General features: G+C 38.3%; 1 protein-coding gene across 5 annotated transcripts in view; it reads right to left on the bottom strand.

The window, feature by feature from the left end:
• LOC139952743 (dystrobrevin beta-like) overlaps positions 1-19,047 on the bottom strand; it is a 92,204-nt gene that overhangs the window by 61,007 nt on the left and 12,150 nt on the right. For 3 of the 5 annotated variants that reach the window (XM_071951963.1, XM_071951962.1, XM_071951964.1), the window contains exons 1-3: positions 15,900-16,065; positions 4,519-4,623; positions 2,180-2,260 (exon numbers count right to left, since the gene is read on the bottom strand). In XM_071951963.1, coding sequence (XP_071808064.1) covers positions 2,180-2,260; positions 4,519-4,623; positions 15,900-16,065 — 352 coding nt within the window. Of the gene's footprint in view, positions 1-2,179; positions 2,261-4,518; positions 4,624-15,899; positions 16,066-19,047 lie in introns of those variants that run through there. The other 2 variants (XM_071951965.1, XM_071951966.1) reach the window with 1 other exon arrangement.

The raw sequence follows: 19,047 nt of genomic DNA, 5'->3' as shown, positions 1-19,047 counted from the left end.
GGCTCTGCTTACCGCCGAATTCAGCGCTTACGATGGCGATTCCCCGCTTACGTGCAAGCGCCGAGTTTCTGCGCTAGCCTTGTAAGCGTAGAATGCCTAGTAACGTGAAGTGCGCACGCGCAGAAGCCTAAATTCGCCGCTAACCCGTGGAATACGCTTGCCACAAGCACAGAATTCCCTGCTTCCGTAAGCGCTGATTCTGTGCTTACGGTAAGCAGAGCCATGAAATTGGGCCATGGTGAGGTACCAATGTATTTGGTTTGCGGTAACACCAGGTGTGTACAATGTATGACTACATCCCAGATAGATTTTGTTCTTTAGAGAACTGTCTTGCTATATTATATTCTACTACAGCGGAGTAGATTTTTTCGAATTTTTCGGGAGACTTCTCAGTTTGGAAAAGAACTGTCCTGCTTATCAACTACACTTTACTAGGGGGCAGAAGGTAGAAAATCAGCTGGGACTACTACTTTAGCTTATGGTTCTTTTCTGAGCTGAGAAGTCTCTCGAAAAATCTACTACGCAGTAGTAAACTGCTCACACAAAGTTAGGAAACTTTTTTTTAATCAAGTACATATCTTTATTATTTATTACTCTCATTGTATATGTATTACTACATGTATCAATGCAAAGCTAACGTGTTCTTCTTTAAAATGATACCAAGTTTGCAATGATGACATGTTGCTTCGTTTGTCTACATGAATAACAATGATGCAAAGTCACAAATCAAATGTGCCAAAATTAGCAATTTTGTGTTACTGTATGAACAAACAAGTTGACACTGTAATTCAAACAAGCAAGACAACTTACTGATCTTAATCCACTTTATTGAGACAAGAATTTCTGTAAATACCCAAACAAGGTGTTTTCCCAAGAAATGGGGGCTAATTGTGTGTAATGTGCTCACTGGTGCAAATCTGTGTGTAAACCATCCATGGTTCTGAAGCTTGACAGGTTTGACTATTGATCATTCCCAGCTGACTGTTTAGCACAGTTAACAGTAATTTTGGCAAATTTGATTTGTGACTTTGCCTCATTGTCATTCATGTAACCAAATTCAGCAACATGTAATCATTGCAAATATGGTATCATTTGAAAGAGGAACTCTTCAGCTTTGCATTGATAATAACATATACAAAGAAATTTATAAGTAATAAAGATATAATTGATTTAAAAAAGTTTCCTAACTTTTTGTGAGCAGTTTAGATTACACATGTATAGCAAGACAGTTCTCTACAGAACAAACTCTATATGGCAAGTAGACACACACATGGCGTTACCGCAAACCAAATACATGTACAGTATGAATTCATGACATCATTGCAAGGCACACTTGATCTTTTTCACCCATGTTCCTGCAGTACGAAGGCTCATTGCAATTGATTAAAGGAACATTACAGAATTGGTTTTGCTACCCAAAAAGTGGCTGGCAGTGTAAGCACTGCATGTAATCCACCTTATACATGTACATAAACTGGCAAACCTGTAGAAGTTTGAGATCGATCAGGGTCAGGAGAGAATAGTGAAAAAAACGATTACACATTTTTGATTTAAAAAAGTTTCCTAACTTTTTGTGAGCAGTTTAGATTACACATGTATAGCAAGACAGTTCTCTAAAGAACAAACTCTATCTGGCAAGTAGACACACACATGGCGTTACCGCAAACCAAATACAGTATGAATTCATGACATCATTGCAAGGCACAGTTGATCTTTTTCACCCATGTTCCTGCAGTACGAAGGCTCATTGCAATTGATTAAAGGAACATTACAGAATTGGTTTTGCTACCAAAAAAGTTGCTGGCAGTGTAAGCACTGCATGTAATCCATATACATAAACTGAAAAACCTGTAGAAGTTTGAGATCAGTAAAGGTCAGGAGAGAATAGTGAAAAACCGATTACACATTTTGATGCCAAAACAAAAAACGCATAAAACGCTCACTGAGCGATAAACTCCAAACGCGAACTTAGATTATTTATTTCTCATCAAGTATGACATTTCAGACAGAAATATTTCAAGGGATGTTTTCTACTATCATCATCATCATTAGAACGTGTAAGTTTTATGTAAATCTGTGATCTTCACGATTTTTGTTTCTTAGCAATTCTGTAACATTCCTTTAAACAAGATTTCATATAACTTTGAGTCGTGAGTGACTGCAGTTGACATGTACTTACGATTGCATCTTCTCTGAATGAATCTCAGCTTGCAGCTGGCTCGATACGTGGCGAAGCGAATAACGTCAAAATTCTGACTCCCTGCAAGAGGAGAAAGAAGAAATATTCTTGGTTGATAATGAAAAAAGTTGATACATCAGGCAAAGTACATGTATCCTGACATTTTCCTGCAGATGTCCTAGTGTAAACAAAATACATGTAGGACACACAATTTTGAGACGCCGTTATAATGAAATAAGATTTTAACCGGCGTAATATCCGGAGGAAAAGTCTTTCTGACAACATGTTTTGAGATTTGAACAGCCTGAATTATTTGTCATAACAAGGCAAAAAATCGAGTACCAGATGTTCAATGAAAATGGAGTACCAGTTTTTTTAATTGACAACTGTGGCCGTCCATCATTTTGTAATTTCAAACCACTTCGTTTTTGGATTGAATCACTTTGTTGTAACCTGAAGCTGGATTACATACATGAATATTTTAAAAACCAGAATGCCATTTTCCAAGTCCAAAACGTGTACACACTTTTCCTATTGTCCTATTTTCAAAATTTATAAACAAATTTATTTATTTTGAGCTGGTGAAAGCACAAGAACCATGACTGGTGATTACTCTTTTTTTTTTCTCCTCAGATTCAATAACAACTAACTTCTCATTATGAGATTGTGTTCTTTTTTTCATAATGATTGTTTGTACGTACAGTTTAAGGTACTATCCCTTTAATGTTATCTGCGGAATTTTTCATTCCGATCCAACTTTCCAAATCTCATAAATTTCAACCCAAATTACCAGTACCCTCAGCAACTGTAATCCGGCACCTCCGCCAATATCTCATTTTGATTGCTGCCATTTGTGGGAAATTCCAGCTCAATATTTAGCCAACCGCAATGCCCTATAATTGGCTATATACGGATGAATGAATAGCTAGATCCGAGCCGATTGAAATCAGATATCAGAACCTGCTCCTGGTAACGATGGAGACTTTATAACTACAAAGTCTGATACAGCCGGGTCTCAACTTTCATATTTTGCCGTTTAAACCCTGGGCTTGCTTTGTGGCCAGTCTGGAGGCAGCAGCATTCCGTACAATACTTGAGGGTTAGATCTAAGAGTTGATTGAACGCATACTGTCCTGTCAAGATGGAACAACTGCTAAGAACTCAGCTTTGTGCTATTCTTCGATGGAATCATCATATTCATAAATTTATGAAATTGAAGCTTGTTGATTTTGAAAGTGATCCTACTCAATGATGCCTCTGAGAAGGCAGCTATAAAAAAAAAGAAGTTGCTGTTGCTTTTTTTTGTTTTTGTAAGTAGACCTCCACTCATTGTTCAGTCACATACAATGTTTAGTACGAACTGCGCCGTCTCTGAAATGGCTAGTGTCAAGAGCAAACACGATACTTTGTTTTCATGAGGACAAGGCATAACCGGGTGAAGGGCGCCTCGGTTTAAAATAAATCCGTAATTCTCGATATCGAGAATTGATATTGTTTTTATGTTTTCTCAAAAAGTACAGCATTTCATGGAATACGATTTCAAGAAAAGTCTTTCACCATTACCTTCTGTAAACCCTGTAAATTATTTGTAAACCTGTGAACTTTTTTTTTTTTCTGTTCTGAAAGTGTCCAATGACTTTAAGGGGCACCAAGGCAATGACCAGCTGGGCATCAAGGCTGCTCCCTCCGTTGCCTCTGAGAAGAATCAGGCCTGCAAGAAGGACTTCCAAGGTGGTTTGTTTGTTTTTTGTTTCAATGGTCTTCTCAACAAGGCAACTGGGCAAAACTCCCACAAAATGGTGTCACAAAATTGGCTTAACCTGGCAACAGCCAATCTCTCTTTGATTTTATGTCTGTTATAAATTGCACCTTAATGAGCAAACATTATTTCTCAATGTATGTCAATGTATGTAGTGATTTAACATACAGTAGGGGGGTCTTAATAAACATTTTAAAAACCACATCCCTGTGGCTGCACATTGTGCATTGTGCCACCGGTTTAGCTCAACTCATTCAGTATGTTCTGCACAGCTCCGTTTTTCTTCAGCTTTATAAAACAATCTTGTTTATATCGTTATCTTGTTTATATCGTTGCGGTACCCACTGCCAAAACATAGGATTCGAACTGCCTCTAGCTACCGGGCAACCTCGATAGTCTAGTTGGGAAGACACTGCTCTAGAATTGCAAAGGTCGTGGGTTCGAATCCCACCCGAGTAACATGCCTGTGATTTATTTTCACAGGACTCGGGAAAGTACCGAGTATACAGTGCTAACACACATCGGTGTGTGGGTACAAATAAAAATTAAAATCTTGTTTGGGTCTGTATTGTGAGCTTACTCATTTCGGTGATAAGCTGTCTCCGGTCTGCCATTGCCTTGTGCTGTGCTGTAGCTTCGTCGAGAGCTTGCAACTGTCCGGTCTCATCTAAAACAGGCGGAGGCCCTGCAAGTAAAAAAAACAAACAGGCAACCGGTTGATCAAAAAATTGGCAGTGAAAATGTTGATACATGTAGGTTGCAATTTTCTTGGACCATAAGTACATTGTAATAATAGGCAACCCCTCGGAGTCCAGGAAGATGTTCTCCGCAGGTAAACCAAGTAAGACACACTACATATATACATGTACATGGATGTGTACCATGCAAGCAAATGTCTCTTATGATTAAATGCTGCATTTTTGAGCATTATTAAATAGTAAAAACAAATTGATCTCAATTTAACAACTGCCCTCAGCATACATTGCATCTGACAAACACGGACACCACAGCGGTTAGAGTACCAGTACGTGTACGAATGCCACAGAAGTAGCAAAATAGGCGGTACACATAAACGTACATGTAGGAACATACACATCTGCAGGCTGCAGCATTCCAACGCAATATGTACATGTAATCCATTTACTTTATAGATGCAAATATTGCCAGATACGTGTATTATAGTGGTTACAATTATGATATTATACAAGTGACATGTGCATTTATAAAGAAGAAAAAAAGGGAAGAGATTCTTGTGGTCGTACTTGGCAACGACTACACACACTCCTGTCATTTCTGGAAAAAATAGAATTCAATCAATTAGCGTCACTCAAAATGTATGATCCATCACCATCAACAGGTTGATAGTGATACATAGAGCCTAGATTTCTCTCTGCGTCTTACCCGGGCATGGTTCCACAGACAACGGTTTCCCCATCAATGCTTTTTAACGAAGAAAAAAACAGGGGCACGATCGACAAGTGACAAGAAAGATGACGAGACCTCAATGTCCACAAGAGTGTCTTCAGATGATACAAGTTTCGGATCCTCGATCCATCTCGATAGTGAGGGACAACTCCTAAATCAGTATCGGAGGCGTCCAAGGATGTCCGCAGTTAAAAAAAAAACCTCAAGCCCTTGCGTCCCCAAAGGGTTTAAGATGTGACGCCTTTTTTAGAGGCTATAGACTGTAAGTATGGTAAACACGCTGAGGTCCTTCCTGCTAATCGAGTCTTAATGACATGCAGTGATTTAGACTGGACACCGTTTATCACTCAGGGCAAAATGTCAAAATAAAAAAGAAACGGGCGGGATCAATAAACGACATTGTGGGCATGCGAGGAGGAGTATCGGAATGGCGCTGAATAAATCTCAGCGATTAATTACGGAATCTTTAGACTTGTAATGAGTTTCTATACGTATGGTGCATGAACATTCCACTGACTTTATTACGTACTTGTGTACATCCCATGTGCATTTACAGTGTACCAAGAACTTATAACGACTTGTCTTGTCATTGAAAACACACAGTCATAGCAATAAACAAAAGAATTCAACAAGTTAAAATGTGTGTGGAAAATTAACGGATCCTTCAAACTTATTGCTGACAATTCCGGAAATACATGTAACAAAACCTGGCGACCCAACATACACTAGACAAATACAAAATAATTTGTCCTCAACAACATACACAACACAAATCAAAATTATCCTCAATAGTTAGTACAAATCAGAAGGGCCAGATTTCACGGCTCTGCTTCTCTAAGTTAAGAATCAACTTTTAAGCATGTTAAGGAGGCAGGGAATTCCGCGCTTACATCAAGCGTAATTTATATAATACAGATACATGTAAGCAGAGAATTTTTGCTTGTGTTTGTGCTCAGTCCATGTTATTACTTGTACAAGGCATTCTCCGCTTACTAACGCATTAATTCGGCGGTTGTCCTGTAATAAAGAATGGTGATCTCAAGTGCAGAATGCTCCAATAAACAGATTCAAGTTAAATAGATCGATCCATTAAGCTCCGCCCCATTGCATATTGACCAATCAACACGCAACGAAGGTCCGACAAATAAAGTCCGACATGCGTGCGCGTATGCTTGGTGCACGCGGCAGTTGTGCAGAAAGGCCTATTAGGCCCTGACCATGGTGAATGTCAGAGGTCAGTGCATCAAACTACTACATCATGTACTGTACTGTACATGATGTATGTAAAGGAAAAAGGTTGTCATTTCTAGTTTCCTTTTATATAGAAAATTTTTCTTTCAATGCGACAGAATAAATGAGGACTTTTGAAATTAAAAATTTTATTTTACTTTATTTTTTCTGGTTTGTTTCATTTGGTTCACAATACAGATCACAAACAGGTTTATAACGAGATGAATATGAAGACGATCAGAGCATACTGATCGAAACGTTGAGTTTGTCAACCACCGGTTCTTTTCAGAACCAACACTACTCAAAAGAGATTTACACACGGTGCTACCGCAACCCTCACCTTATTTACTACAAAGTACATGTAGTCCCACCATAAAAAGTTTCAAATCCTAACATACATTATAATGAATATTCATTCCCCTTTAAAATCTTGTCTGTAAAATGTAGGCCATTCCGTATTTTTTTGTTTAAATCTCCATCCCATCATCTCATGCCTGATGGCATTACATGTCAATACAAGTTAAGAGGTCTCCAAGGTGATGAGGAGAGAGTCAGCAGGAGTGTCTCCTTGCTAAGACGTCTTGCTCTCCTCCTTAAAGGCACTGGACACTATTGGTAATTACTCAAAATAATTTCTAAGCATAAAACCTTAATTGGTATCGCGCAATGGAGAGCTGTTGATTAAAAAATTGTGAGAAATGGCCTCTTCCTCCATGCTCTGAAGTAGCATAGTTTTTGAGAAAAAGGTATTTTCACACTCAATTAATTAAAGACTAAAAGCTGTAAAGCCTTTTATTAGCCACCTCAAAGCACACAAATTTGTGGAACAAGGGTGTTTTTTTTCTAACATTATTCTCGTACAACTTTGATGACCAATAAGTCCAAATTTTCACAGAGTTGTTATTTTATGCATATATTTGTAGGGATACACCAAGTGAGAATCCTTCTTTGACAAATAATAATAATAATAATAACAATAATAGTCAGTTTTTATATAGCGCTTTTCACACTCGAAGGGCGTCCCAAAGCGCTTCACATTATTACCTCGGGCCACTGGGCCTTTCACCATTACCAAATGTGTCCAGCATGTCCAGTGCCTTAAGCCCAGTTCATACTTCCTGGAATGCGAATGCGAAGCGAATGTTGACATCACAAACTCGCAACGAATAATTCGCAGCAGTTGAACTCTGCTCTACTCACTTGCGAATATCGCTGCGAAAGGAGGGTTGTGACGTCAAATTCACCTTCGCATTCGCATGAAGTATGAACCGGGCTTTACATCATGTATGTACTGTAGGTTTAAAAACCACTCTGAAAATTAATGGCAGTAAAAAAAACTTGGCAAGATGTACATAGCAGCTTTGGCCAGCACAAACTTTTCACTTCAAAGTACTGAGGTTATGGGGAAAAAAGTGTCACTTTTTATCCCCACAAAGTCGAATCTCAGAAGTAAATAGTGTATCCCTATTGCAGATTATTCTTCCTGCGCGGACATTTAACTGCTCCAGATTTTGGCACACGATACACTGTGTCTCAAAAATGCTACCACTTTTTGAAATGAAATTTTCACAGGTTAGTTTTATGGTATCTCTATCACTACATAAATGTAAGGTTGACACAAATAGTGTTTTCCAATTACCAAAAGTATACAATCCCTTTAAGACAGTAGTCCAGCCTCCTCAAAAAAAAAAGACTCTAGGCAAACCGTGTACTTTTATAAACCTGCAGTAGCTCAATGCATCTTATTTGTTGTTTGTAGTACAGAAGGGGAAAACTGGAACATGAAGATGAGGGGATGAGAAATGGTGGGGAGGAGGAGGAGGAGTAAGATGAATCTCTATGCAGGATTTTAATGAGGTGAGGGAGGAGGAGAGGAGGCGGGGAGGAATACGACGATGAGGGGAAATGAAAAGAACGATGATGCTGGAAATTGTGATTTAAACAATAACTCGCTTCTAATGAGATATGATGGATGGAAATCAGATGGTTCAAACTGGGGGGGGGGGGGGGGAGGAAAGAAAAGATTGAGGGAAGAAAAGTGACAACAAGGAATTATTATTAAGATATGGGGGAGATGAAAAACCTACACTGTATTGACTTTCGTGACTGTGAAGGATAAGGCCAGGAAATGAGGTTTCTCATGATCAATGGCTGAGGTTATATTTAAATCCCCACATGTTTTCTTTAAAATATTTTTTGTATTCCAAGTTTGCCCCAAACAAGGCACTGGGTCATGTTGGTCACGTGGCTATAGGAAGGAAATTTTGAAGATGAAAATTATTCAGGGAGCTAAAGGTAGATATTTGTATTCCTCTTTAAACAGTCTAGATTGTAGAATTGAGGAAAACATTCACCACCAGGCAAGGAGTTCCAAAGAGATGCAAGATGTGTAATAAATCTGTTCGATGGCTCTTTTTGCTCTACATCTCAGCAAAGCAAAAGGTATGAACACATGGGTAAGAAAAAGCCTGGTTTCTAGCCCATAGGAGGGACCAGGTCGACGGGACACACTGGCATGACTGGTTGCCCACTTACCATGAAAACTTCTGTAGAAAAGACAGCTCGAGGCAGAGAGAGGCTGGCTACATAATATAATTTATCTCCGGTCTACAGTCCTCTGCCAATGCAAAGTACTATTCTTTGGGCATGTTGGGTAGGATTTTAATCATCCTATAGTAACCTCTATTGATTGAATACGGAAGCATATGGAGGCAATGTTTAAAAACAAGACATGAAATAGCAGTCTGGTACAGATCTACGCCTGCTGGCAGAGGATCACCGTATTTAAACATCTCCTCTGTCACTCAATTGACTCTGCTTGCATCTTCTTCAGTTCGTAGCAAATATCTCCGGGGCAAATTTGCACTTCGTTTTCAGCAGGCCAGGTATTAAAATGACTGGCCGGATAATAAGAAATAACAGTTAATGTTTCTATGAAATATAATGAGGATTTCTTCTCACCGGGCATAGAGGATTGCGAGAGAAGATTGAATGCACACTGTGGATGTGATGGGATCGAGTGTAGTGGAATGAAAAAGACCACAATCCAAGTTGTACATATGTGCAGGTTGTTTCTCAGAAAGTACAGGGTTATGCACATGATGTAATGCATGTTTTTACGTTCCAAAAAGAAGAACAAAATAAAGCCCTTTTCACACGACCAGTAATTTAGCAAGTGTCCCTTGCTTAATTTTAGCATACATAGTACACATAGTTGTGAAGTTTGACAAATCTGCACTTCTTTTGAAATGACAATTTGGACTGTCCATTGTCAAAGTTCCCTGTTAGTGAAATATCATATTTGCAATCCTTTGCATGGACAGTATAAACTTTGTTGTCCTTTTACACGAGGTGAAACTTCGCAACCTTGCTTAGATAAAGCAAGGGACCCTCGCTTAATTGCTGCCGTGTGAAAAGGGTTTAAGACTCCAACCCACACCATTTTATTTCCTCGTAGTGTTTATATACCAAGTCCCTGTCAGTTCGTGTACCTAAAGTACGTACAGTGTTCGTGCATCTAAGGCCTTGACCTTCTAGGGGAAAAACGAGTTAGGAGAACACGTATTTAATTAGTGATTTTGAGTGTCAGCAAAAATGTGTACAGTGCGTAGTGTATAAATTTCAAGCAACTTTTAATTAAAAAGACTCATTGTATGAGTCAATTATTTTTGTAACAAATTGTTAACAATTCAGTGCTTTAGTTTTGTGTTTTGCATTTAAAGGCTCCTGCATAACTGTACATAACATGTATGTGCTACATGAAAAGTACCATGTAAATGTCTCTTATGTACATCATGTAGTACATGTATTCGGCCTACTTATAGTATGTACAGTACTGTGCTTACAAGTACCAAGCACCATGTAAGGTGTTGTACACTGTAAGCTGTGATTAAATGGTCAAAATGTACTTCATGTACAGCACAAGATCCAAGGTTTTTATATATTGAAAACCTACAAGAACTCCTACTAAAACTGTTTGTGCACGTACAAATGGACACGCACTGAAGTACTGACAACCTGCACGTTCACCGTATTCCCTGTCTGCCTGGCATTATGCATCTGACCTATCGTCCGAACGCTTTAGTTATTAGCATATATTGAGTTTCCAATCCTTAGCAACCACCCTTTAATTCATGCACAAGACAACGCTCCTAGGTTTCTGAGGCTCTTGCGTCACTCAGTCAATTGTTTCCCGGGCAAATATCTTGCTATTGATTTACTTTAATAAAACATGTATGTAATTAGAAGAGGATGTCAAACATTTTGTAAAAAATTATAATGAATGGCCTCAAAACAACTAAAAAAACAATGCACAAAACAGCACTCCTAGGCTCTTGCGTCACTGTGTCAATTGTTTCCTGGGCAAATATTTTGCTATTGATTTACTTTAATAAAACATAGGCCTACATGTATGTAATTAGAAGAGGATGTAAAACATTTTGTGAAAATTATAGTGAATGGCCTAAAAAAAAATATATAAAAAAAAACAATGCACAAAACAGCGCTCCTAGGTTTCTAAGGCTCTAGCGTCACTGCGTCAATTGTTTCCCGGGCAAATATCTTGCTATTGATTTACTTTAGTAAAACATGTAATTAGAAGAGGATGTCAAACATTTTGTGAAAATTCTAATGGATGGCCCATATAAAACAAAATGTATTGTACACATTGTCTGAAGTGTGTTTACTGACAAACTTCCTGCAGAGACTAAGGGAATAATTAGCGAGAAAGCTCTCAAGGAAATGAATAAATTACACAAAGACACAGGGGATGGTGTGCAGTATAATTGCAGTTTGGGCAATTAATGAAGACAGTGTGTATTGGTTGCACATGTATAGCTTTTTTTAACTACGCATGTAAATGTCTTATTATTTTGTTAAAACTTAAAGGAACGTTATAGAATTGGTAAGAAACAAAAATCGTGAAGATCACAGATTTACATTAAACTTACATGGTCTAATGATGATGATAGTAAAAAACATCCCTTGAAATATTTCTGTCTGAAATGTCAAAATAAATATTCTTATTTGCCGTTTGGAGTTTATCGATCAGGGAGCGTTTTATTCATTTTTGTTTTTGCATCGATGTCATGCGAAATGTGTTAATCGGTTTTTCACTACTTTCTCGTGACCCAGATGGCTGATCTATCTCAAACTTCTACAGGTTTGTCAGTTTATGTATATATGCTGAATCACATATTAAAAGTGCTTACACTGTCAGCAACTGTTTTGTTAGCAAAACCAATTCTGTAATGTTCCTTTAAGTAATGGTTAAGTTGCCCATCAGGGAACTTAGAGTCCGAAGCAATAAATAAACAAGGGTTTAATCCAACCTTCCCATAAAGGAAAAATTTATTACTCCTTAGTACTCCTTATATTTTTTCATCTACATCTTGAAACATACGCTTGGGAGAGGTTATGGATAATGGTACTGAAATCTTATCGAGCCAACTGTTAAAGGGAAGGTACAACATATTTTTGGTAATAATCCTAAAATGAATTATCAATAAGAAACCTATTCAGTCAAAAAGTCTCAGCTTTTGATAGTACAGTTTAAAGCATTTTGACAGTACATCTCTCAGATTGCGTATTTCAATTCTAGATTATTACTCCTGCATGGACATAATTGCTCCGTATTTTCAGCAATACATGTATCTCAAAAACACGACCAACCTTTTTCACAGGTCAGTGTTGTTGTATTTTAAAATGTTTTGTTTTTAAGTACTGCCAAAAATAGTACATTTAATGGCCTGACGCCGCAAATGTAGAGTGAAGAGAATAAAGTCGAAATGTCAGGCCATTAACTATTTTTTTGGCAGTATAATTTACGATAAAAAAACAAATGCAAATGTCAAGGATCTGTGTATAAATACAAGTGGTACGTATACTAATTTTTATTGCATTCTTCTAAAATGAAAAAGTTGACATTTGCATCTGACCTACATTCGTGAGATTGTCTCGGCGTCATTTTCAGTGTGCCAGGCCTCTTAGATGCCTGCAATTGGCAGGTGGTCTTATTGACATTCAATGTCATATCAATTTGTTATGAGTGATTAAGTTGCCTTGGGCTTTCTCTTTCACTGTTTTAATTTCATGGGAATTAGCGGGGCTAGTATTGGGCCATTGATGAGAAATGGAAGTCAATTGATAAGTTTTATTTGCAAACAACAACTGGGACATACATTAGTACGCATACACATGAAAATTAAGTCTTGTGTTTTATTTTGAATTGTTAGTCAAGTTTACAGAGATAAATGGGTTCTTTAAAAATGACAGTTAAGAGGGTGTAGTATTGAAGTTAACAAAAGGAAGTTTACGTAGTCCTTTTAAAGGTGTTATTTCCCTTTGGTGATGTGCTTGTCATGATTTTTTTCTTTGTTGAAAAAAAAAAAAAAAAATGTTTACACTGATTCCTCAATACTATGTACAGAAGTACTGCAGTATAACCATAGCAAAGATTGTCATACAATGTAATGTACCAGGTACAATGCCTTCATTGAGGTTGTTTTTATCTTAAGGTAATTAATCTTCTTCTTTTTTATGCAATTTCGAAATTTAGTTTTTGAGCAGCAACATTTACCTTTCAGCAGAATACCCCCTACAAAAGATCCCAGTAAACAAGAGCTTCTGCCCAAATTACTTGCAATTCATCACCATCAAATCTAGATGAGAACCTCCAGAAGAAAATTTCTTTTCCATAATTCCCAACTCCATTGAGAAGTCCCAAATATTTGTTCCATTATCTCCCGGACAACGACTTTGTCATTAGTTCCCCCCCCCCCCCAAAAAAAAAAAAAAAAAAAAAAAAAAAAAACACTCAACAACATTTTGACGGGAGTAAAAGGATGAAGTACAAGATGAGAGTGTGGGGCCACAGTTGCCATGCAGCAAGAATCAATGTGAATTTAATTATAAGCTCATTCCATGAAGGTATAGAAACTGTGTCTACAGAGAGATCTCCATCCCACTCGAGAATGACCTTAAACTCACACTATTGAGTGTGGATACATCAGGCCTGCCAGCAGTGACATCAAATTGAGTGGATGGCTGTTGTGGGTTAGCATTGTAAACAAGAACTAGCACTACACCTATAATACAGGGTGTCGTGGCCGAGCGGATAAGAGCACCGAATTCAAGCTCTGGTGATTCTGTTCAGCAGAGTGTGGGTTCGAATCCCGGTCATCACACTTCAATATCAATATCAATATCAATATCGAAGTCTTATAGCGCACGTATCTACCAAACAAGGTACTCAAGGCGCTGAGTATATACTAACTTTCAGAAAGATAGGTAATTGCAGTAATGAATTCTGAGACCCAATTATTTAGCACCTTATAAGGGTTTACAAGGTGCTAAGGCGCATTAAGAAGCCACAACCAGGAACACCGGGGCGAACCCCTTCTCTTTTCGATAAGTGCACTGGGTTCTTTTACATGCGTTCCACAACACATGGGACCAACGGCTTTACGTCCCATCCGAAGGACGAAGCAATGGTTAAGTGTCTTGCTCAAGGACACAGTGTCACGGCTGGGGATTCGAACCCACACTCTGCTGATCAGAAACACCAGAGTTTGAATTCGGTGCTCTTAACCGCTCGGCCACGACACTTCCACACTTGTGCCCCAGAGCATGACACTTACATGTAACCATAATTGCTTCTCTCCACCCAGGGGTAAATGGGTACCTGTGAGGGCAGAGATGGTTCTTGTGATTGATTTAGCCGAGTAGCGCATTTGTTGCACAAGGCTGTATACATACTCCCCAGGGAGCTGAGATGGTTTAAGGAATGATTTAAGGCCCAGTGACCAGGGGTAATAATTTGAAGCGCTTTGGGACACCATCCGGATGTGAAAAAGCGCTATATATATATATATATATATATAAAAAACTTAATATTATTATTATTATTAATGTCATGACCAGGTACAGTGTACTCTATCATGTATATGGACATGGGGGAAGACATGTTATTATTGTCAAGACAGACCAATATACACGCTTAAAGGGACACGTTGCCTTGGATCGGACGAGTTGGTCTTTGAAAAGCGTTTGAAACCGTTTGTTATAAAATGCATATGGGTAGAAAGATGTTTTAAAAGTAGTAACATAATAATCCACACAAGTATCACTCGAAATTGCACGGTTTTCATTTTACGTCGCGAACTAACACGGTCGGCCATTTATGAGAGTCAAAGTTTTGACTCCCATAAATGGCCGACCGTGTTTGTCGATGAGGTAAAACGAAAACCACGCAATTTCGAGGCATATTTGTGTAGATCATTGTATTCTACTTTTACAACATCTTTCTAACCATATCGATTTTATAACAAACGGTCACCGGACGCTTTTCAAAGACCAACTCGACCGATCCAAGGCAACGTGTTCCTTTAAGAATTCACGCTTGACATACATTTGTAGTGCACATAATGTAAACATACTACAGGTTAGTAAGTTAGTTCTGCTGTACACTTTGTGTTTTTCCGCTTGAACAGCTGGCACAGAAGATGGGTGCTAAATATTTACACCAAGTTTACTGCAGAGAATGGTGAGCGTATAAATGTAGCGTAACAATTCAACGATACAAAACTCAGCGCCATAAAAATGGGCCCTGCAATGAGAATTATGTCTCAAAAGATATTGATCTCAATTCTCAATATTTAAATTTTAAACATTTTTTTTTTATACATAGTACCTAATAAATGATACTTTTAGAGGTCCCTCATTTTTTGTACGCACATTTTGTTGGTTAATTTTTACCTTTGATTTTGAATTTTTTGAAAAAGTTACATGTGAAAGACTGTAAAGTATACAAATATTTAAGGAGTCAAAGGGATCTATACAAAAATATATAAAACAAAAAAATAATAAAAAAATTATGGAAGAACCATGTACACATAACAATAAAAATTCCTAAATCAGAAATACATGTAATACATGTGTAGCATACATTTACCGTATTGTTATTACAATGAACACTAACATACACATCGTGTACTGTGTGAATCATAGAGTCCATGTCAATGCAACTCAGTCGATCATTGTTGATAGAAAATATACGTATGAGTAGAGGCACGAATCACATTTTATGGGTATTATGAATTGACTATGGGAAATGTGTACAGTAGTGTCGGACTGACTGCACGCCACATTCATGTACATGTACACCGTACATACATGTGTATGTACACAGAACTAGGAATACCTGATTTGTACGGTTCATTTACGATGACAGCAACCATCACGCATGAATGAATATTACACAGTCCAAAACCTTATTCTTACATCATTAATCTTCTCCTATTCTCTTACCTGTAGTAGTACAAGCAGTTGTAGTAGTAGTAACAGAACACGCAGTAGTAGTGTTACGACGCTCACGTGGCCTTACACTCCTCGAGAGTGAAATATTTAGCGTTATTTCCACACCCTCACATATGATTGTTTCGTTCACGTGTACCTCGTCCACACGGCCGTACATATAACAACGTAAACCAAATCGTCGTGGGTAATGAGGGACGTCCTTAAAATGACAACTTCCTCAAGAGTAATAGGAAGAACATCCTCAATGAGAAAACAGCTGTCTCACGCTCGGAGAGACTGCTGTGTACTTATGTATGTGGTTGAAGCCGTGCAGGAGTCCAGCATGGGGGAAACGTGTACACTGCTGAGTTTAACGGAGACCCGTCTTCACACACGCACGGCCGTGGCAATGCAGTGCAGAAGGATAACATTATTCCATTGATTCAATCCCAATCTAAGCCACACAAAATGTGTACTAGACATAAATTGTGCACAACTGTAGGAATGGTGTGGTACACAACGTTGTGCGATTACTGGAGACATGAAATGGCAGGATGCTACATGTACCCATTGATGCTTTCCTTAGTAACGGTGGGCTTGTAGTGAGTCAGGGGGGGGGGAGGGGTTGTTGTGGGAATGGATCTTAGGTGGGAAATGGTACCACGTATGATGAAGAGTAGGGAAGGGGTTGTGTAAATAATATGAAAAGCAGGATGCAACATATTGATGCTTTCCTTAATAACGGTGGGCTTGTAGTGGTTCGGGGGGGGGGGGGGGAGGGGGTTGTTGGAATGGGTCTTAGGTGGAAAATGGTACCACGTATGATGAAGAGTAGGGAAGGGGTTGTGTAAATAATATGAAAAGCAGGATGCAACATATTGATGCTTTCCTTAGTAACGATTGGCTTTGGTCTGGGGGGTTTGTTATTAACGCAACTGAGCAAGGTGGACAGTGGTGTACATTGTGTGAAGGCATGAATGTATGGATGGGCTGTCCAATAATTCTCTCTTTCAATTGATATTTAGGAAGCAATTCATTATTGCTTGGGTCTTGGAGGAAGTGGGAGGTTCATTGAGGGCTGGGGGAAGGTGTTGGAACTCAACAATGCGGGTGATGGCGTGGCATGACAAGACAGTGGGTTTGGTTAAATTTATTAGAATTTCTAATAAACTTAAAGGGAAGGTACACATTTGGTAGTTGTCAAATACCAGTGTTCTCACTTGGTGTATCCCATCATCATCATAAAATATTAAGCCTGTGAAAACTTTGGCTTAATCGGTCATCAAAGTTGCGAGAAAATTATGAAAGCAAAATCACCCTTGTTGGACGAATTTGTGTGCTTTCAGATAGGGATAAAAGACTTTAAGCTACTAGAAGTCTTTTATTATTTGAGGGAGAAACTACCTCTTTCTCAAAATTACATGTACATTACTTCAGAGGGAGTCGTTTCCCACAATGTTTTATACTATCAACAGCTCTCCATTGCTTGTTATACCAAGTCAGTTTTTAAGTTAATTTGTTTTGAGTAATTACCAAAGGTGTACCTTCCCTTTAACTATAATTTATTGTAGTAGAAATAAGAGTGTAGAAATGTACAATCGAAGTACATGTACATGTACCTGTAGTTACTTTGTTGATGTTTTTATGTACTCTTAAATAAAGTCAATGCAGAGCATTACTTCCTGTAAGTCAAACTGGAGAACTCGGTGAAGATGTGTGTACACGAACAATGTACACACTAATACAAACGGTTTACAATCACAATCACAATCACAAAGTTATGACTTCAAAATGATCAACAAATCTTGCATCAGTGCACCCAATTTCATTGAGATGATTCAAAAGCACAAACAACAGTAACTTTCTGCTTTAAAGCAGACTTGGCCAGGGTCACTAACAACATCGAGGAACCTCCATGCCAACAATAACATTGCCACAGAGATTAATTATTAAATAAAATACTTCTGATCATCAGACATCAATATATCCAGTCCTTAGAAAACACAAATCTCATTGTCTTGAATACAAGGATTGACATCACAGCCTCCAATCTCAATAGATTAATCACATTTTAATTTTTCCCAAGGGTAAAAGAATTGAAAATCAGACTACAGTTGAAATCTCAATATCATAATTTCAAGTAGCTCATCGAGAACAGTGTCCCAAACACTATCGAGAAGTGGATTTAAAGAGTAGGAATCTCTAAATATAGACTCATACATTACCAGGGCTGTATGCTTCGTTTTTGAAAGGGCAAGGGCACCAAGGCATTTTCTCTTTGGCAAAGGGCACCCTATATGAGGAAATTGTAAATTTCTACTGTAGCATTTCAAGGGCACCAAGCCAAGGCAAGGGGCAACGGAGGCGATGCCTCCGTTGCCTCCGTGAAGTATCAGGCCTGCATTACATCTCTAGATAATAACAATTTCTAGGCCCCAACTTTTTTCACGAGACAGACAGTAAGGAGTCTGAATTCTGATACAAGCCTGAAATTTCTCCTCGCTGAATTGAACATGTCGATACATGAGTACACTAACCACCCACCGAGGGGAGTAATGTTACACTATGCATGAATGTGTCATTACAACTCCAGAGGTTCCAGTACAACCAGTGTACATTTTTTATGTTCATCATGATGCTGTATGCATTGTGCAATGAACGTTTATGCCAGAAAAGAAAAAAATCATTATCATCACACAGCGACAAACCTAAAAAGAGCAATAGAGGGCTCACTTCCAATCTAGCACAGTCCAGTGCTTTGCATTATTGAATTAGATTGAAAACTCTCAACTTCAGCTGGAAACCATCTGCAGTATTGTTACCTTGTAAGCATTTCCATCTGCCCCTTTGCTTTCAGAGAGTGATACTAAATTAAAGGAACATGTAGAATTGGTTTTTGCTAACAAATCAGTTGCTGGCAGTGTAAGTACTTAATGTAATCCACCATATATACATAAACTGACAAACCTGTAGAAGTTTGAGATCGATCGGCCATCTGGGTCACGAGAAAGGAGTGAAAAACCGATTACAAATTTTGCATTGCATTGATGCCAAACTAAAAATTAATAAAACGCTCACTTAGCGATTAACTCCAAACGCGAAGTTGTATTATTTATTTCTCATCAAATATGACATTTCAGACAGAAATATTTCAAGGGAT

Source organism: Asterias amurensis, chromosome 20 (genome assembly GCF_032118995.1).
Source record: "Asterias amurensis chromosome 20, ASM3211899v1".
In the NCBI taxonomy this organism is placed as follows: domain Eukaryota; kingdom Metazoa; phylum Echinodermata; class Asteroidea; order Forcipulatida; family Asteriidae; genus Asterias; species Asterias amurensis.
This window is presented reverse-complemented; position numbering and strand designations above follow the sequence as displayed.